General features: G+C 35.0%; 1 protein-coding gene across 1 annotated transcript; it reads left to right on the forward strand.

The window, feature by feature from the left end:
• Nucleotides 1–2391: 2391 nt before the first annotated feature.
• Nucleotides 2392–20057, forward strand: LOC106068157 (tyramine beta-hydroxylase-like). The gene is made up of 12 exons (XM_056005125.1): nt 2392–2686; nt 6397–6586; nt 9136–9268; nt 10698–10832; nt 11734–11919; nt 12355–12521; nt 12832–12908; nt 13205–13371; nt 14154–14253; nt 15677–15868; nt 16934–17138; nt 18184–20057. Exons 1-12 carry the CDS (start codon nt 2676–2678, stop codon nt 18424–18426), a joined length of 1806 nt encoding a protein of 601 aa, XP_055861100.1. The 5' UTR covers nt 2392–2675; the 3' UTR covers nt 18427–20057.
• Nucleotides 20058–22603: the final 2546 nt, after the last annotated feature.

Raw genomic sequence — 22603 nt, forward strand, 5'->3', positions numbered from 1 at the left:
CCTATTTGTTTCAGCATTGTATCTATTTGTTTCAGCAGCATGGTACCTATTTGTTTCAGCAGCATGGTACCTATTTGTTTCAGCATTGTATCTATTTGTTTCAGCAGCATGGTACCTATTTGTTTCAGCATTGTATCTATTTGTTTCAGCAGCATGGTACCTATTTGTTTCAGCAGCATGGTACCTATTTGTTTCAGCATTGTACCTATTTGTTTCAGCATTGTATCTTTTTGTTTTAGCATGGTACCTATTTGTTTCAGCATGGCACCTATTTGTTTCAGCATTGTACCTATTTGTTTCAGCATTGTATCTATTTGTTTCAGCATTGTATCTATTTGTTTCAGCATTGTATCTATTTGTTTCAGCATTGTATCTATTTGTTTCATCATGGTACATTCTTTTTTTAGTGGCCTATAATCCCACTTCTGAAACCAATGTAATCAATCTAACGATGACAGGTGTTTATTTACAGGAGATCTCAAACACATAATGACAATATCTACTTTAAGCCTAGTTTCTTCCTAAGACCTAGACATTATCTCACCTCTCTTGTCTTCAACAATGTCAACGTTCCTTCCAAGTCTAGTCTCTAACAGTACAAGAGCTAGAGCGCACCTTCTGCAGTAGCTTGAATGGTGGTGTGCATAGGGCAAGGCTATCTATCTATCTGTCTGTCTGTTTATCTATCTATCTATCTATCTATCTATCTATCTATCTATCTATCTATCTATCTATCTATCTATCTGTCTGTCTATCTGTCTGTCTATCTATCTATCTATCTATCTATCTATCTATCTGACTGTGTGTAGTATGTACTTATATTTGAAAAAAATCTGTATATAATGTCTTTTTACTCACATTTTTACTGTGCATTATAAATTTATCTGAAATTTTTACACTCCCGATTGAGGATTTACAATAAGGGTTAGCCATTTCTTACATTCATTTTACTAATAATAAAAAGAAACCAAAAAACATTATCGTTGTCTTGGACATAACAATATTTTGCCACAAATGTACAGTTGTACTTAATGTGAAGTATTAAACTGTAGCATAATTTTCCGGAACTGAAGAACTAGCGTACTAGTTGTTTTTTTCTCAGTGACTCTTCAAATTACTGTCAGTCTGGACTAACCTGTTCTTACATTTCCTTATTTTCAAACAAAAAAATGATTGTTCACAGATGTATGTTGACCCAAATAATGTGAAAGTTTAGCACCAAGTTTTTTAAAAGTGTGGAAAAGCGGCTTCTTCAAAGACCAACAAACCTCCAGCAAAAGAACTGACTTGAACCTCTCTTTCAGTTCATAAAATGCATGGGAGTATGTCCTCTGGAGCTGAATCAACATCTGCACTAAACTGAGGGTATTGAGAATTAGGCCCAGGTTCTTGACATCTTAAAATTTGCTTTCAAGCTCCACAGTTAAGGAATTGTGTATTTTTCAACCATTTGACTAGAGATAGTTTCAGTATTCAGCAATGGAAAATGACAAACATGCTTGCCTGGAGAATTTGGTTAGCTTTGTTTGAAAAGATTTAACATGCCAGTACATTTCATTTGCATACAACCCATTGTAATAACATCAATGGCAAAAATGAAGTCTATCTTCAATTCTTCATTAGAAATATAAGAAACAAAGTCACAGTCAATGTCCTTCAAGAAGCATAATCATTTCTTCCTTGTGATCCTATATTCTTCTCAATACCTTGTCCATGCTAAGCAAGAGGATACTACTGTTGTGCGGAACATCGGAATGTCTTGTTTTCAAATCTTCTACTTTTCGGAACTGCCTGTGGTTAAGACCCCTAGCTCTGATGATAACAGTCATATGAAATGTAACAGTCATATGAAATGTACCATTAATAGTAATTTCAAGGAAAAATCATATTTTATGTATACAATTTCGTTTATTTCAAGTTGACCAAAAATGTTTCTTTTTTTTTTTTTTTTTTGCTTTCCAAACACCCGAGACTACACAATAGTCTCTACACCACAGTCAAGATTCCCACGATAAGATGCATGACAAAAATGATGACTTGACGAATGGTTTCTGTTTGGAACTGACATTATGAGTTTGAAACCTAGCCGCTGCCATTCCCTAAGATGTCAAGTTTAGGGCGCAGTAATGTTTATCCCTGAAGAAACGTCCAGTTTGTGTCAATACCCAAACCTTCTTATCTTGTTTTCAGATTAAGTCTGTTTAGTCAATGTGAAAATGATTTGAAAGCAGTTACTAGAATGTATTGCCACAGCTTTTAAAATAAAAGGGGTGGAGTGGGAGAGAAAAATATTGATACAACAGTACACAAGGTTTCTAATAGGATCCACTTTGGATATCCTGGACCGTTCAGGGTCAAAGCCAAGGGGTTATAAAAAGTACGTTACTGAAGATGTCAATAGAATAACAATTGGATTCCATGAAATATGACCTGGACTTTGAAGAAGCTAATTTTAACAGGTTTGAATTCCCCTACAACCAGATAGAAAGTAAATACATTGTCAAATAGTGACCGAAAAAAAGGTTATTTTGTCTTTTGAGAAAAAAATAGGAGACCAAGCGATTGAACTTTGAAACTAGATTTCTATATAAAGACATACAGTAGCCACTTAGACGAATTCTGAAACAACATTCCTATATCAAGACATACAGTAGCCACTTAGACGAATTTTGAAAATGGCCATTCGGTAAGTGTTGATTTAATTTTATATATTGATTTAGTTTTAGTTACAAGTGCGACTAGACGCCGCACATCTACTACAGGTTGAGAAATTCCAAGTTATACAGTTATGTACTTTCGATATCTGTTGTAAACATTTTGTTGGCTATCTCTAGAACTAGAGTCTGTAAGAGAACAAGAAAATTCTAACACACTATAATAGCAGTATCTTAAAACATTCCAAAATCAAACAAAAATATGTCAACGTACGCTATGGAATAAAACGAATTTTGACTTGATTAAAATAATCATACTGTTTATTGTGGTGTCAGATCCTGAACAATCCATGGAGATTCTTGTTAATAGTCAGAGTACATTATAGTGCTGCAGACCTGCCCTATTATAAGGGCGTTCCATAATGTATAAATGTCAAGAGATAACATTTTGTTTTCCTCAAGGTTCATTTAGACCACTTTTTCCGATACCTCATTTTATAACAAAACCACATTAGCTACTTAGGCTTCAATTTTCATACAAACTTAAAGAGGAAGCCAAAAATGGAACTGATATTGTCATATGTTTTAACGGATGAGCCAGTAAATTGAAAAGATCAATTACTAGAATCTTCGCTCATAAATTAAAGAATCTTTAAAGAAAATCAAAGAATATTATAACATGATATAATTTAATTAATTTCTGCATGACAGCCTAGTACCACTTCAGTTATAAATACAAATAATGTTAAAGATAATCTGAGCTTTACTGAAATTGCTGAACTCGATGAAATAATGGGACCTCATTTCAAGATTGTATTCATCAGATTTACTGCATCCAAAACTGAAGTATATGGACGATTGATATATCATCTCAGTCGATATAGAAATATCAATACTCGAGTTTTTTTACTCTCTTCTTTTAATTAGAAGTATAACAGACAGTGGCTTCACTAAGGTGCGCGTCATCTGGTGCGTAAGCTCAGAGTGTCACCCCCTACGAAGGAAAAAAATACTCTCGTCCTAAAAAAAATAATTTTTTTTTTGTTTCTTAATAAAACTGTAAGCTAATTAATTGATTGGTTACACCTGAAAATGATTTTCGAATCTATTTTAAAATGTCGTTATTTTTTAAATTTTATCAAAAGTGATTACATAAATTTAAAATGTACAATTATTTGAGAAACATTTAGTTGAACATTTTTATTAGAGATTATTTAAGAGCTCCTTACGGAAAAGGTTTTTATACCAGTGTTTCTCAGCTGCTTCTGAAAAGACAAATCAAGCACTGAACAGGTTTACAATTAAATGTATACACGATATGACGGATAAAGATGCCCTCAAAGTTATGCATATTGGGTGCTGGTTACCCAAAACCCCCATCAACATTGGTCATACAGATCTTGAACAAATAGAAATGTTAACCTATTTAGGCACTGAAGTTACATATCATGGTGTTGCATGTCGGATTGGAAAGCAGGAGCCATCTTTAAAAAAATACGGCCTATCTGAACAAACAAATCATTTAGCCTGGAGATTAAATTCCACCTATTATTAGACGAAACACGTTTACCAAAGTCAGCTTTAAAATAAAAGCCGAAAAGAGGAACGCAAAAACATGACCGTACACGTTTAATAATGGCGTCCCACCTTAGAAGGAAAGTGGCTGTGAAAGTCGCCTATGAATGACTTCTGTGGAGAAAGATTGCAGCCCAATGCGTCGAATGGCACGCGACAGGCGTGTGTTACACTAAAAAATGTTTCGTTCACCACTCGTTCACCACTCAACTGATCAAGTGTTTGTGGGAGCACCTTAAGGTCACTCAGAGCTTCAGAAACTCTTTCTCCTGACCTCTACCTTTCTCCTGACCTCTACCTTTCTCCTGACCTCTACCTTTCTCCTGGCCTCTACAACGTATTATTCTTCATACTAGGAAGCTTTCAAGGCAAATAGAATTCAATGTAAAAAGTTTGAGGCATGTTGATACTAAACTGAGAGACATTCTAGAAAGTAATTTTTATTTTTAAAAGTTGCATTTTTCCGACTTGTGTGTCACCCCCCCCCCCGCACCCCCTAGTGACGCCACTGATAACAGAAGTAAGAAAAGAAAGTTGTATTCCCGTTGAGAAGTAAGAAAAGAAAAGTTTCCTTTAAAAAGTTCTAGATCACTTCTGATTCAATAATTTAATGCCATGACATTTTACAGTTTAGAAATGGGACTATATCTGCATGTATTTTTTCAGGTCCTTTTTTTTTTGAGCAAACAAATATATATGCTAATTCTAAATTTTGAGGAGGCACCCCTGCATGACGGCATGACTCCAAGAGGCCACATTGTTTACTGCCTTAAATCTGGCTTTGATAATAATAATACAATAAAAAGAAGACAAAAAGATATCGTTCGGAAAATGCCAAACATGACAAGACGGCGGGCTGTATCCTGGTTTATATAGAACCTGACACACATATCCTGAACTAGAAAACGTTGTGGCCGCAATAGTTATCAGACTAGAAATAATATTTAAATCCTATCCTTCAACTCGTTGTTATTGACATAAAACAAGGAAACAGACATGCAGGTAATAGCAGGGTGTCGAGCACTTAAACAGACATGCAGGTAATAGCAGGGTGTCGAGCACTTAAACAGACATGCAGGTAATAGCAGGGTGTCGAGCACTTAAACAGACATGCAGGTAATAGCAGGGTGTCGAGCACTTGAACAGACATGCAGGTAATAGCAGGGTGTCTAGCACTTGAACAGACATGCAGGTAATAGCAGGGTGTCGAGCACTTAAACAGACATGCAGGTAATAGCAGGGTGTCTAGCACTTAAACAGACATGCAGGTAATAGCAGGGTGTCGAGCACTTAAACAGACATGCAGGTAATAGCAGGGTGTCGAGCACTTGAACAGACATGCAGGTAATAGCAGGGTGTCGAGCACTTAAACAGACATGCAGGTAATAGCAGGGTGTCGAGCACTTAAACAGACATGCAGGTAATAGCAGGGTGTCGAGCACTTAAACAGACATGCAGGTAATAGCAGGGTGTCGAGCACTTAAACAGACATGCAGGTAATAGCAGGGTGTCTAGCACTTAAACAGACATGCAGGTAATAGCAGGGTGTCGAGCACTTAAACAGACATGCAGGTAATAGCAGGGTGTCTAGCACTTAAACAGACATGCAGGTAATAGCAGGGTGTCTAGCACTTAAACAGACATGCAGGTAATAGCAGGGTGTCTAGCACTTAAACAGAGAATCTAGGTCGCTGTAATAAAGTTACGAACATCACAGTGGCGTAGCATCGATGGCGCGAAGGGGTTCAATGAATGAGGGCCGACGGCGACGACCCATAGGGGCCCGCCGCCATTGGAACATCACTAATCATTATCTGGTCTTTTCAAGCAAGCCGATTGATGTTAAAGTACGTTTAAAGACAATATTTACCAAACGATATAGTCTTCTCTATCTACTAGCTCCTGTACTGGTCAAATCTTTGTAACGTGACTCTAGAAATTGAATAAAATAACAAAAACTATCGTACGTTCTGCTACCTCAGCCACATGCTCCAAGAACTAAGAAGATCCTTCTCAGCGACAGAAATGTCAATCTAAAAGTCTTGAAGGTCTAGTTATGTTCAATCAAGGCAATTGTCAAAACTATGCCAATTCTATTTCTTCAGAATGTATATGACCATAAATGATCAAGAAACGTAACTCATGTTTTATCTAAATACTTCTACAGAATAATTGTCAGTGTACTTCTGGCATCTTGTGTGACGTCCTACAGAATCTATCAAAAGCGTATCCCTAATGGAGATTCTGTTCCTCACCCATGCAAAGCAAACAATGTCTGGGAAGGTGTTGGACATTTCAACGACGAGGGCGCAGGTTTTAGGAATGTTTTTGGTGAAGATTTTGAAAAGGAGGGAAAAGTAAGTAGACAATCATTGAAACATTTGTTTGTTCAATAGTACTGGAAATTCATTCATTTCGCATACGACATCTTTCATGCTATAAGCCTGTTGAGTGCGCTCTAGACCAATCTCTTTTGTGAACCATTGGGGGGGGGAGGATGGGCTATCCGGGAGAAGGTTTCTGTTCTGTGCTCACCTAACATAACTCTGATCGAGACCAGATTGAAAAACTAAGCTCCTTGATATGTAGCCAAACGGGTTTTGCCTCTCACAAAAATTACATGATTCTGTCCCGATTTCCCGCGCTTTTACACCAGCTTGTATTCATTTTGTTTCTGCTATGATAGTCAACAAAAAATCTTTCCTTTTTTCCTTTGCAACTTCTTGTGTGACTAAAGAGGCCAATCCTTGATATGCAGCGGCGGTCACAGGTTGGGGCATATGTAATCACCAGGTGTTGCACTTTCACCCTTCTTTCTACTACTGATGTGTATGCCATCTGCAATCCGGGACAGTTCATTTATTCCATTTTTTAACATGGCCAAGCCAGCAAAGGCGTCTGCAGCTGCCCTGGCACCCTGCTCTTTCTAATTGGTTATTATATCTTGCCACCTATTTTAAAAATAAAAATTTGCCTTAGGATTCGAATTTCGAACATATTTAGCTTTTTTCCAACCATTAGTAGGTTGAACACGTTTCATTACCGTATAGCAGAGTGCTGATCACACAGGTCCCAGAGACTAAGGCTTTGGTATTGTTAGTCAGTTACTCTTTTCTGCATTGCCTTGGCTATCCTGTTCTGATATCCTAATCTAGATCAATGAAGATGATGGAACCAAGATAACAAAAAATGGTCAACAATTTCCAGTGGTTTGCCATTAACCCTTAAGGCGCGTGTGGTAGTTAGTGTCCATTGTTTATGCACTCATTGTAAAACGGCTCAGCACTTGAAGGGTTAATGGTTACTTGAGGTGCAGTATTTGTGTTTTGAACTAGTATTTTAGTCTTGGTTTGACTAATATTGAAGCCAAGCTTCTGGCATGCAGCAGATAGTTTGTCAACCTGGGTCTGAAGCTGAGTAGCAGAGTTAGCAACAATAGCTGATAAATGCCTTCCTAACTTTTGTTTTTGCCCACACTATGAATACATTGAAAAGTTTTTCAGAGAATCTTGTATGGAGAAATACACATTTGTTGATGTCGCTGTAAACATAGTGCAGTAGGCAGGAGAAAATATGCCAAACAGAGTATTTGCGAGCACACATCCCTGCTTCAAACCGCTGCTGGCCTCAAAAGGTGCTGATTGTGCTCCATTGAATTTCAGTTCCTCATGAAAGTACTCAATGAACTTCAGTAGTTTGTGAGGACACATTTTTTTTTTAAAAGGCCACTTCTGCTGACTTTTGTCAAAGGCTTTAGTCAGATTAACAAAAAACGATGTATAGAGATCTGTCTGTCCCCCCCCCTCTCTCTCTCTCTCTCTCTGAATTTCTCCTGCAGTAGTCGTAGAGAGGTTATCATGTCTATGGTGGACCTGTTACTCCTGAATGAACATTGAGACTCTAGGTAGACTCCAGAAGCTATCACTTGCAGCCTGGATAGTGCCACTAAAGCAAATATTTGCCAACTATGCTGAGACGAGAGATACCCCATAATTGTTTTAATCACTCCTATCTCCTTCGTTCTTATATAATTTGACTATATTTGCCTCACGCATGTCCCGTGGGACATGACCTGCTTAGAGACAGCAGCAGAAGAGATTATTGACTTCAGGGAGCAGGAGTGTTTGGTTGACTACTTGACTAATTCCGTTGGAATACCATCACTAGCTGGATATTTTCAAATTTTCATGCTATTTATTGCTTTTTCAAGATCATCATGGCTCGTTAGGTCATCAAGGTATTCCGATACTAGAAGATTTGATGTATTTATTTCCATTTAATTTTTCTAAATTGTTTTTCACAAATGATACAATAAAGAATCAAGTACTGCATTCCTCACTAATCTGTTAGAAGTGTGGTCGAGAGGCCAAGTGCGCTTGAACTGGGCTTGGCTTGGCTACTTAGAAGGGGGCTCGAGGTTCGACACCCGACTCGGGCAGAGCTGTGTTTACTGAGCGCCTAAAGGCAACACGGATAACAAACTCCTAGATACCCCTTCCCGCCCCCACTGGTCCACAAATGAGATTGGACCAAAAGCGCTCTGAGCATGCTATAAGCATGAAAGTAGCGCTATATAAAACCTATCAATATAAATATATAATATATATCTTCGGACTCGAAGACAAGCCTTATTGTTATAAGGAATCCATTATTTCAGCCTTTTTTAATTTTTAAATATACATCGAACATGAGCCTAAATGTATTTGTATTTGTCACACTTGTTGTGATATGCTGTTCCAAAGCCATGGTTCTACTTTTACATTGTAGACTCTTGTGTTGTAGACTCTTGTGTTGTAGACTCTTGTGTTGTAGACTCTTGTGTTGTAGACTCTTGTGTTGTTGATGTACACATAAGGACAACAAACCAGTGCGAATAACGTCAGGACGAGTTCACATTTTCTTTCAGATCTGGACAGAAGCATTGTGTCGTAAAGACTCCGATGGTGATGGACTGACCAACGGTCAAGAACTCGGTGATCCAGAGTGTGTCTGGAAAGAAAACACATTGCCTAGCAGACATGTTAACATAACACATCCAGGTCATTAGTTGATTCATTTTGTTTTGATATCACATTCAATGTCAAAGTGACTAAAAAAAGACGCTATAATGTAACTCTTTGATCAAAGTTTGTACAGCGTTGGAATGAGACACTGTACTGTAACTCTTAGATCCAATAAAACACATTCTCTCATTAGAAGTGAAAACTAATTTATAAATTGATCAAAGGAGAGTGTTTAAATAATACAAAATATTAAAAACTGTCTGTCTCCCATCGCTAAGATTTGTCTATATTCTCTAGACCAATTGTTCTTAAATAGCGGCTCGCGGACCGTCCGGAGTCAGCAGAAAGATGAAAATTGTATCCAATTAAAATACTTTGCTGAAAGCTAGTTTATCCGATCAGGTAATACGAATAACAACTCACCCTGTTTAATCTCTCTAGTACGAACTATTTTATGATGACATTTTTGTCAAAACAATAATGACAGTTAACAGTCTTGTGATAGAATTTTATTTTGCGCTTGAATTTCAAATTTACTTTTTTTTTACAAACCAATCTACGCCGTTTTTTTTTAATTTCTCTGCATTATCACCTCATTCAAAACAATAGTCCAAGCGTCGTTTTTTAGTTTCCAACTGACGCCCCTGACACTCCACGACACATCGACATCAGTCTGGTTATAAATCGTGCACATTTTAGAATGAGTTATTACGTTATACGGTTTAATTCATCTTTCTTAATTTTTTAATTGTTTTTCGCACTCCTCATCTACACGTTAGATAATGAATACATATTGAAGAGCAAGAGTGTCTAGTGACAAGGAACTGAGACAGTAAGAGAGGCCGCACCGCGTACAGCTAGAAATATGCTCCTGAATATTTAAATTACTATTTATATCTTACAAAGGCATTTATTTGAATGTGTTTCTTTATTTGAATGTGTTTATTTATTTGAATGTGTTTCTTTATTTGAATGTGTTATCGAACGAAGGTTTACAATCTACTAAACTGTAGCGTCCTTTTCAAACCAACCCGTTGATTTCTCCAAACGACGAGAAGCAGTATGCAAATCATCAAACAATTATCAGCAATACGACGACCGTGGTTGTATTTATGTTTTGTATGTAGTGTTTTTTTAAGCATCCTTTAGTCCTTAGACTGTAAAACTTCAATAGTTAATGCTGTGATGATTTGACTACAAAGAATCATTCATTTCATTAAGTTGACGTCAGAAGCTTACTCTCTATGCCTGTGGCTATGATATATGTTCTTAGGGCTGACAAGTTAGGTAAAATCGTATGGCTTGTAAAGAGGTCCCAGAACTGAAACAGAGTTAGAGAACCGCTGCTCTAGTAAGTGTAACAAGATAGTGATGAGTGAGGGGGGCATGAGAGAGTATTACCTTTTGTCTTATTGTGTTATTATTGCTATTTTTTTTTTTAAAACTCAACATTTCTTTGTTGTAGGTATCTGTGACCCATGGAACTCTCCCAATTGTTTGTCTAAGAATACTTCACATTCAAGATATTACAATCAAGAAGAATGGATGAAAGAAATGTGTAAACAGAGAGACTTTATTTGCCCTGGAATCAATGAAACAGGTCAGTGTGTCCTAGTCAGGATGAAAATTAGAAGCTTTTTTTTTTCACTTCAAAAGTAATGTAAATCAACATAAGTGGACAGTTGTGTGTGTGTGTTAAGTGACCATCAAACACATTTTGTGACAAGTTTTCTCCATTATTTGTTCAGCATTACACATGAAATTTAGCGTTGTTTTTTTTTGTGGTACCCGTTTTGCTCTATCGGGTCCATTCATTATGTTTGAGTTTCGCTCCTAATAGCACCTTTTTAGTTCTTATATACTTTTCATTTTGTTGAATAACGCAAGTACAGACCTATATATAGTACATCTAGACTGGACATGGTAATCTTCTAACACTACAAAAAATGTCGTGAATTTTTTTTTAAAACGTTGAAACAAGAAGTTGTTTTGTAAAGTAGTTATAAGAAGTAATTTTTTTTTTCAACCCTCACCTATGTAACATATAATTTAATTTTTAGATCTAGATTTAGTAATTGAACACTCTCGTCTCATAATTATTATTTGCAATTTGTAGATCCATTATCTAAAAAGATCTAGGTAATCAATCTATTTAAATGTACATAAGATGACTGGCTTTATTTCATAAATTTGCGTGAATATATGGTGATTAATATATAACAATCTCTCTCTCTCTGTATATATATATATATATAGGTCTCTGAGTTGATCAATCGCGTATAAGAATGTGTTTCCGTTGTCCAGTCTAGATATTATATATAGGTCTGTGAGCACAACATTTCTAATAAACTGATTGTTTCAAGTGTCGTCTCTACGTCTCCCTATTCCTGTTGAATAAATAAGCGATGCGGAGGTTACTCTGATACCAAACAAACTTAGGCCAGGTACGTTTTATTTAAAACACAGCTTGTACATGTTCTCCATCTAATTGTATATTTCAGATGTACATACAGTGAACTTCACCATTGCTCCTGGAACTCGAGTACCTGCCAAAGAAACCATCTATATGTGTCAGTACTTTGACTTTCGGAAAATGGCGCCACAAGACGAGTATCATTTAATAGCAGTAAAACCGATTCAAGACAATAAATACGTCATTCACCACATGAAACTGTTTGCCTGCACAGGTAAAATAGTTATCAGTTGTTTTTGGGGTAATACTCAACTTTGTAAAAATTATTGCGCATATATGCTAGGTAATATTTGAAACAATTTTACATTTTTTAGGTAAATTCAATGTTGTAGGTACTATTAACGTATGTCCATGTTTGTAGTTAACCAAGCTCCAAAATAAATTTCCACGCAAACTCCAACACAAACTTCAAAACAAACACAAACTCCAACACAAACTCTAAAACAAACTGCAACACAAACTTCAACAAAAACTTTATCCCTTTGTTTTTGTTAATGTTCTGAAGTATTCATGACGAATGTTTTGAACCGTTCATTGAATGTTGTGTATTCCATAATGTATATACCAATTACATTTCATCCAAAGCAGCAATTAGAACTTTCTAGATTTCTGTTCCCAACGGTTTAAACAACATCTCCATGTTCCCCAGATGACAGCGTGTCCGTCAACCAGGAACCTTTCCTCTGTGGTGCTCATCCCTCACCAAGTTGTACTACCGAGTTGAGTGTTTGGTCTGTTGGTTTGACTGGAGACTGTTATCATGCAATGACTGGAATCACCATAGGGAACAGAGGATTTAAAACTTTCGCCATTTCGGTAAGCTGCTGGAGAGTTTATAGAATGATATGAATATAGGAGTCTAATGCTATACGTTAAGTTAGATTTGGTCTCAATTCAATACAAACTTTAACAAGGCTACAAGCTCTAGGCACAAGTTTCCTTACGAGTACCACAGTAAAATATTTCGAATTTAAGGTTTTAGTATGATAAATATAAACTTTCAGAAACAAAAAATCAATCAGGCATATTAAAAATATTTCTAATAGGCTAATAGGTTTAACTACTAAGTCTTTGCAGTACTATGACTAAAGGCATTGTAGTTTACTTGAGATTATATTTCTTGCAGGTCCATTGGAATAATCCTGATATCAGATCTGACTGGATCGATAGTTCTGGAATGATGGCATACTTTACCAACAAAAAGTAGAGCGATTTTTTAAAAACTTATTGTGCTGTTAATGTATATGTGTACAACTAACTAGTATTGATGATTTTTCACTGCTATAGTGCAACACTTAGTCACATATTTGGTTTATAAATTTTATTTAATGGAGAGATTGTTAACCTAATCTGTCAATTGTCTTATTTTTTGATATTTTTCTTTTGCTCTGGACTAATGTCAATATAATTATTCAGTAGTTAAAATCTTAACATTCAAATTACATATCAACCTACGTCTGTTTGCAAAGAGCACACTATATTATATTTTCCTATTTTAGGAGACCTCATGAAGCTGGCACTTATTCTCTAGGACCTTGGCAATTTTTATTGCCCCCTAGGCAACCTTCAGTTAGCATTACATCAACTTGCCCATCGCAATGTACAAGAAAAATAATCAAGAACTATATGAATGTAACATCAGCATGGAATCATATGCACCTGGCAGGTAAGAATTAAAGGATTGTGATAACAAAGTATTATGTAGAAATATATCAAGGGCTTAGCCAGGAGTTAGTTTTGGGGTTTAAACCTCAACACACTCTTCCGAAATAAAATTCCCCTCATAATAGCTTTGGCTACGCTCATAAGGGAAAGGTCTAGTTAAAATCCTCCTGGAACAAAACAAAAACAAACTATAGTAAATAAAGTTTTCTATCTCCACCAGCATAGCCAAAGGAGTTTTTAAGGATAACACTCCCTCCCATAAAAAAATAAAGCAAAACTACAGTCACCAGTTTCCACCATCGTAGCCGGGGGGAGGGGTTAGGTTATCCCTCTCCAATAAAAAATAATAAAAAATTGCAGTCACCAAATTCCATGAGCGTAGTCCGGGTGGGGCTGAAGCTCAACCTCCCAACCCAAAAAAAAAAAAAAAAAAATATAGCAAAACCATAATTACCGAATTCGATGCTCTTAGCTCTGCTCTTAGCTCTATTACTAAAATCTACGAGAAAAAATAAACCTCTGTCTCTTAATTTCAAAGTGGGCGAGACTCATACCCCCTCCATTCTTACGTTTCATAAAAACGCAGAATTGAACTATAACCATTTTCATATGTGTAATTGGTGTTTGCAAATCACTAGAAAGTACATTTAAACACAAGCATGGTTTATGACGATCACTATATTGAACATGTTTACTTCTAAAAACATTGTATTGCATTCAGTGCTCTAGATATTGTATCAATCATGTTTTATATCCAATGATTGAAAAACTTTTTTTCCCAAGGGAAGCAAATGTCTATTAAAATAGTGAGAAATAAAACGGAAGTGTTGTATTTGACCAATGAGATGACCTATAATTATGACAGCCCAGAACTTATGCTTTAGTGAGTAACTTTCAATTATTTTTCATTGTATTTATTCAATAGAAGCTGTTTATAGGCTTACTGTATCCATAATGTTCAATACATTGATGATATGAATTGTGAAGTGACCTGTGTAAGTTATGGCATTAAAAGAGAAAAAGAAAAATATTTTGTAGAATAGGCGCTGCTTAAAGATTAGTTTACCAGAGGCAGACTGAATACTGGCATAGACCTGTTCAGTGCTGATGTGACTGTACATAGACCTGTTCAGTGCTGATGTGACTGTACATAGACCTGTTCAGTGCTGATGTGACTGCATAGACCTGTTCAGTGCTGATGTGGCTGTGCATAGAACTGTTCAGTGCTGATGTGGCTTTGCATAGGCATGTTCAGAGCTGATGTGACTGTGCATAGGCCTGTCCAGTGCTGATGTGACTGTGCATAGGCCTGTTCAGTGTTGATGTGACTGTGCATAGGCCTGTCCAGTGCTGATGTGACTGTGCATAGGCCTGTTCAGTGCTGATGTGGTTTTGCATAGGCCTGTCCAGTACTGATGTGGCTTTGCATAGGCCTGTCCAGTACTGATGTTGCTTTGCATAGACCTGTCCAGTACTGATGTGGCTTTGCATAGGCCTGTCCAGTACTGATGTTGCTTTGCATAGACCTGTCCAGTACTGATGTGGCTTTGCATAGGCCTGTCCAGTATTGATATTGCTTTGTATAGGCCTGTCCAGTACTGATGTGGCTTTGCATAGACCTGTTCAGTGCTGATGTTGCTTTGCATAGACCTGTTCAGTGCTGATGTGGCTTTGCATAGACCTGTTCAGTGCTGATGTGGCTGTGTTCATCAATTTCATGTTTTTAGTCTTTACAAAGTAGTTTGTACATTTGTAGAAATATGTCACCAAGTATTTGTTGAACTGCCCTATCAATCAGATTTTACTTTTCCTGCATAATTATATTGTCATGCTAATTTAACAATTATACTTAAAAATTGTTTTAGTGGCGCTACTAAAAAAACTTCCTAACTGTTGTCACTATGTTGATGCTTTGTAGAAACTCAAAGTAATATTTATTACAAACTTTAGGCGCATAGAGACTGTACCTCTGATTTTATTAAAACCTGAATAATAAAAAAAAAAAGATGTAATTCTAAAAGATATGCAAACACTAAGTATGAGAGACTACAAGGAATTCAGTTCAACAAAATGTACCAAGTGTCTGTCAGCATATAGTTTCTTTGAATCGTCATATGTTATAGTTGGCTATATTTTGTAACTATTATGTGAGAAATTTATTTAATTTGTTAGTTGTAAATATGATATGAACAAAATGTGAGAGATGGATGTAGCCAAACTTGTAAGTAATACAGGTAATAAAATTAGTTGCATATACATACATTTTCCTCAAGTAATTGCTTCAACCAAAAATGATGTTTTTCTAGCTCAGAGAATCCTTTTCAAATTTTGCCTGGAGATGAGATTATAACCAAATGTACATACAGTACGAGCAAGAGAAATAGCGCCACGATCGCTGGTCAATCAACATTCGATGAAATGTGCACTGGCTTCTTAATTTACTATCCAAAGGAAAATGTTGAAAACTTGGACTGTTTTACTTACGGTCCTGATGTCAAGTAAGTTTTTAGACTTCTATAAATATAGGCTATATATAGAGCAGTTACAATGTAAAAAAAAATTGTTCATACAGACTAGAGAAAAACGTCACACTACAGACATAGCCAATACAATGACAACTACAGACATAGCCAATACAATGACAACTACAGACATAGCCAATACAATGACAACTACAGACACAGCCAATACAATGACAACTACAGACACAGCCAATACAATGACAACTACAGACATAGCCAATACAATGACAACTACAGACATAGCCAATACAATGACAACTACAGACACAGCCAATACAATGACAACTACAGACATAGCCAATACAATGACAACTACAGAATAGAACATTTTAAAAAATATATAAAATGTGACTAAACTTTTTGAATGAGAAGAATATAGAATTGAATGACCAAGAGATCTGTATATTGACTCAATTTTAAAACATTCTTAAAATGGTTTGATTTGACCTAGAACTATATTTTCTTGAATCTGACACAGACATGACAGAAGCTTGCCCTATTTTAAAACTCTGTGCTACCTTCATTTCAATGTCTAGCGGTATGTGAACAAACTAGGTAGTGAAAGTCTATCTACTAGAACACTTTGTACAAGCTTTCACAGGAAATTTGTTGGGGTGACCGGAACTTTAAAAAAAAAAATTATTTCTAAATATTGATAGTGAAAATCTGGAATGAAAGAAGAGAAAGTATAAAGAGATGGAGAGACAGAAAAGACAAAAAGATACATAAAAAGAGTGTACGAGAATAAGACAGAGAGAGAGAGAGAGACGAAGAGAAAAAAAGAGAGAAATAGAATGTCACTTTTATGACGGAGACACATTGCCATGTCATGTTAAAATTAAATTAAAATAAAACTTTTTTCTTCCTTAGCAATAGTTTATACAGCCATGGAAAATTTAATTATACATCACGCACTAATTTGTTTACTTCATCGAACTTGCTTGTCTTTCTTGAACTAATTGATCAGAAACAAAAAAAAACTCCATCTAAAAGGTCGAGGCTTAGGTCTTATGGTAATTCTTCTTTACATCTAAATCGCAGTCGCTGTGACATGTCCACCTATCAAGGCTGCTCCAACCTCTTCAACTATTCGAACACAGAATGGCTTAATTCAACCCAGATGTATCGTGACCTGGTCAGTAACTGCAGACGTTATGGACCGTGTTTTAAAGAATGCCTGGACTCTATTTTACGTTTGAAAAATAGCAATCCTTGTTTAAATGGAGAGATTTTCGATTATATAAAGGTTGGTATAAACATTTGTATAAGCGATGGCCCGGGGGTGGGGGTAGGTGTGACACATTTCGTGTCTTTTAGCCACTGGATTATTTTTAATTTTGTTTTGTTAATTGCTAGGCAAATCCCATGGACTATAAGAAATTACATTGTATTCATTTTACTAACCTTTTTAAGGGCTTTGGTAATACTACAATCACTCTATACACCCAAGGCCACATTGAATTATACGAGACATCAGCAATAATGTGGAGAATACTGTAAACATTTGAATTGAGAAACTTTTCAGATGAAACTCTTTGGGACTAAGTCAAAAAGGAAATTAAAATTCCGGCTTTCATTCCACCCGAGAATCACTAAGAAAAGAATTGTTTCAATGTTTACTTTCAGTCAAATTCAGATTCATTTAGCAGGAAGTTCTTCTAAAACAAACTTCGTTTAACTGTGGGTGGGGGGGGGGGAGGCTAGATGTTCACAAAATGTACAGAAGTAATAAGATAATTGCAGTTTTGATTATTTTTGGTCTTTTACTAAAAATGAAACATTTATGCTATAAAATGTGAATATCTAATTATCCTAAGTTTATATTTCTCTTATTTATGAACAAACATACTTTCCCACTAGCTAGTACTGTACAGTTTTGGTTATTTGAATTGTCTGGGGAGTCTGATCAACATGAACAGTTTCAAATGTTCTTTGATGTCATGTATTAACCATTCTGAGTGGAGTCTGCTTATTTAGAAATTAAAGAAGCAAATGTTCTTTGATGTCATGTATTAACCATTCTGAGTGGAGTCTGCTTATTTAGAAATTAAAGAAGCAAATGTTCTTTGATGTCATGTATTAACCATTCTGAGTGGAGTCTGCTTATTTAGAAATTAAAGAAGCAAATGTTCTTTGATGTCATGTATTAACCATTCTGAGTGGAGTCTGCTTAGTTAGAAATTAAAGAAGCAAATGTTCTCGTGCACCATCAGACTGTTATAATCTTGATGAAAAAAGGATAGGTCTTTTGTTTCATATTTACAACAATAAAATTGCTTTTTTTTTCCTAGCAACACATGTGGTATTCATCAGTCATTGGCCAGGAACTTCTGTCTCTTTTCTCTTCTTGTGCCGTTGAAGTGTACAAAGCCTTAGAGAACACCAACACAGCTTCCACCAACACAGCTACTGCTCCAACTCCTAATAAGGATACTGCGGGAAATAACTTGGGAACCACTACAAAGCCATTAGTTTTAACATTTTATCTTGTCATTGCGTTTGTGTTTTCTATATTTATACACATGTCATCCTAAATGATTTGGTTGACATATCCTCTAATTGTTATATGTGTGTAACAAAACCAAAGATAAAAATATAATCAAAAAGAAACAAAAAGAAAAAAAAAAGGAATAATTCACCAGAAATATAGAAATATGAAACTATTAGAAATTAATCGCATGTTTGACACAAATAAGTAGACATATATAATGACATAGACATATATAATGACATAGACAAATATAATGACATAGACATACATAGACATATTTTCAAGTAAATATTGCGCTTACTTTTGTACAGATATGAAAGATAAAAGACCAAAAAGACTGAACCTGTTGACTTGATAATGTATAGACTAAATCTACATTACAAACCTATAAAGAATCTAAGACACAAGAAAAAATAGAGCAGTAAGATTTATAACAACTGAATATTCCCATGGAACTAGAGGAACGCCATTGAAATCACTCAACTTAGAAACAGCTAAGAACAGAAGACTAAAAGATAAATTGGACTATAATAAATCTTTCTACATGTAAAAGTTACATTAGAATCACTTGCCTTACGAATCATCGCTGCATTGATTAGTACATATGCTGAGACAGTTTCGTATGTGCTCTATCTTTTGCCTCTAGATCTTGAAACAGGTTGCCTGAATCAGCCAGAAAAACATTTAACGTACTATAATATACATGTATGATTAGGTTAATAAGTAAATACGGCTGGATGTAATTATCTTCTTTTTTGAATAAAATTCGACATATATATATATATATAGTATAGCGCATCTTTCATGCTTATAGTCTGCTCAGTGGTCAAATCTCTTCTGTGGACTAGTTAAAGGAGGAGGGGATATCTGGGAGAAAGTTTCCATATTGCCTTGACGCACTCAGCAAACACAACTCTGTTTAAGTCGGGTTTCGAACTCAATCCCCTTTAATAGGTAGCTAAGTGGTTGATGTCTCTCAGCCATACGACATCACACAAAGGTCAAATAATTAAAGGTGTCATTGAAAAGTTCAAGGAAACGTAAAAGTCATAGAAATGCCTCAACGACTGAAATGTATTGACTCAACATGAACGTACCCATACATCAGACTCTCTCGGTATACTGAAATGTATTGACTCAACAGGAACGTACCCATACATCAGACTCTCTCGGTATACTGAAATGTATTGACTCAACAGGAACGTACCCATACATCAGACTCTCTCGGTATACTGAAATGTATTGACTCAACAGGAACGTACCCATACATCAGACTCTCTCGGTATACTGAAATGTATTGACTCAACAGGAACGTACCCAAACCTCAGACTCTCTCGGTATAGAACGAGATGGTCTGTACATCTTAGCATCAAACTTTACAAAGACCTTTTTGTAATAAGACGTACTGCAAAAGATACTACTACAATATTTACTTCACAACTACTTGACGACTAATCCACGAGTAATTCATTACATCATGATTTTTCCTTTTTTTTTTATAAGTTGTAAATATCTTACTAACATTTTAACTTCTATGTACTCTGGGATTTAAGGAATCAACACAGTACTTGTTTTGTTTATATAAAATATTGAAATTTGTATTCATTATGTTTTAGTCTGCAGAACTATGATCGTCTTGAAAAATAAATTATTTTGACATTCTAGTAAAAAAAATACACGTCATTTATTAGAGTTTTTTAAACTAACACTTTATAAATGCATAGTGAAAAAAATATTTCATATGTAAAAAGAAAAGTCATCTATTACTTTTGTTTATTTTTTTAGACCTTTCCTCTGTGGTGCTCATCCATCACCAAGTTGTACTACTGAGTTGAGTGTTTGGTCTGTTGGTTTGACTGGAGACTGTTATAGTACACAAAGATTTCAACTAATTTTCAAAAAAAAAAGTGAAAATAATTGAAAATTATAAAAGTAATAGTAACTAGTGAAATTAGGAAAAAAAAGCTATTAGAAACAAATAGATAAACAAAGACATAGAATGAAACTAAAACAATGAGTGAAACTAAAACAAAGAGTAAAACTAAAACAAAGAGTTAAACAAAAACAAAGAAAAAAAAGACAAGAGTGAAACTAAAACAAATAGTGAAACTAAAACAAAATGTGAAACTTAAAGAGTGAAACTAAAACAAAAGAGAGAAACTTAGAGAGTGAAACTAAAACAAAAGAGAGAAACTTAGAGAGTGAAACTAAAACAAAGAGTGAAACTAAAACAAAAGAGAGAAACTTAGAGAGTGAAACTAAAACAAAAGAGAGAAACTTAGAGAGTGAAACTAAAACAAAGAGTGAAACTAAAACAAAAGAGAGAAACTTAGAGAGTGAAACTAAAACAAAAGAGAGAAACTTAGAGAGTGAAACTAAAACAAAGAGTGAAACTAAAACAAAAGAGAGAAACTTAGAGAGTGAAACTAAAACAAAAGAGAGAAACTTAGAGAGTGAAACTAAAACAAAAGACAGAAACTTAGAGAGTGAAACTAAAACAAAAGAGAGAAACTTAGAGAGTGAAACTAAAACAAAAGACAGAAACTTAGAGAGTGAAACTAAAACAAAAGACAGAAACTTAGAGAGTGAAACTAAAACAAAAGACAGAAACTTAGAGAGTGAAACTAAAACAAAGAGTGAAACTTAGAGAGTGAAACTAAAACAAAAGAGAGAAACTTAGAGAGTGAAACTGAAACAAAAGAGAGAAACTTAGAGAGTGAAACTAAAACAAAAGAGAGAAACTTAGTGAAACTAAAACAAAAGAGAGAAACTTAGAGAGTGAAACTAAAACAAAAGAGAGAAACTTAGAGAGTGAAACTAAAACAAAAGACAGAAACTTAGAGAGTGAAACTAAAACAAAGAGTGAAACTAAAACAAAAGAGAGAAACTTAGAGAGTGAAACTAAAACAAAAGAGAGAAACTTAGAGAGTGAAACTAAAACAAAAGACAGAAACTTAGAGAGTGAAACTAAAACAAAAGAGAGAAACTTAGAGAGTGAAACTAAAACAAAAGAGAGAAACTTAGAGTGTGAAACTAAAACAAAAGAGAGAAACTTAGAGAGTGAAACTAAAACAAAAGACAAAAACTTAGAGAGTGAAACTAAAACAAAAGACAGAAACTTAGAGAGTGAAACTAAAACAAAAGAGAGAAACTTAGAGAGTGAAACTAAAACAAAAGAGAGAAACTTAGAGAGTGAAACTAAAACAAAAGACAGAAACTTAGAGAGTGAAACTAAAACAAAAGACAGAAACTAAAACAAAAGAGAGAAACTTAGAGAGTGAAACTAAAACAAAAGAGAGAAACTTAGAGAGTGAAACTAAAACAAAAGAGAGAAACTTAGAGAGTGAAACTAAAACAAAAGAGAGAAACTTAGAGAGTGAAACTAAAACAAAAGAGAGAAACTTAGAGAGTGAAACTAAAACAAAAGAGAGAAACTTAGAGAGTGAAACTAAAACAAAAGAGAGAAACTTAGAGAGTGAAACTAAAACAAAAGAGAGAAACTTAGAGAGTGAAACTAAAACAAAAGAGAGAAACTTAGAGAGTGAAACTAAAACAAAAGACAGAAACTTAGAGAGTGAAACTAAAACAACAGAGAGAAACTTAGAGAGTGAAACTAAAACAAAGAGTGAAACTTAGAGAGTGAAACTTAGAGAGTGAAACTAAAACAAAGAGTGAAACTAAAACAAAAGAGAGAAACTTAGAGAGTGAAACTAAAACAAAAGAGAGAAACTTAGAGAGTGAAACTAAAACAAAAGAGAGAAACTTAGAGAGTGAAACTAAAACAAAAGAGAGAAGTTTAGAGAGTGAAACTAAAACAAAGAGTTAGACTTAGAGAGTGAAACTAAAACAAAGAGTGATACAAAAACAAACAGTAAAACTAAAAAAGTATAACTTAAATAAAGAGTAAGACTAAAACAAATAGTGAAACTAAAAGAGTGAAACTAAAACAAAGAAAGAAACGAAAACCAAAAGTGAAACTAAAACACATAGTGAAACTAAAAGACTGAAACTAAAACAAGAAGTGAAACTAAAACAAGAAGTGAAACTAAAACAAAGAGTGAAATTAAAAGAGTGAAACTAAAACAAAGAGTTGAACTAAGAGAGTGAAACAAAAACACAGAGTGATACAAAAACAAACAGTGACACTAAAACAAATCGAAAAACTAAAACAAAGAGAGAAACTAAAACAAAGAGAGAAATTAAAACAAAGAATAAAACTA

This window comes from Biomphalaria glabrata, chromosome 12 (assembly GCF_947242115.1).
Source record: "Biomphalaria glabrata chromosome 12, xgBioGlab47.1, whole genome shotgun sequence".
NCBI lineage: Eukaryota > Metazoa > Mollusca > Gastropoda > Planorbidae > Biomphalaria > Biomphalaria glabrata.

Bases quoted from the DNA above. Each gene is read 5' to 3' on its own strand.
- LOC106068157 (XM_056005125.1), top strand. The intron at 9,269-10,697 runs GTCATTAGTTGA...TCTTTGTTGTAG, and splicing joins TGTTAACATAACACATCCAG to GTATCTGTGACCCATGGAAC. The intron at 15,869-16,933 runs GTAAGTTTTTAG...TCTAAATCGCAG, and splicing joins ACTTACGGTCCTGATGTCAA to TCGCTGTGACATGTCCACCT.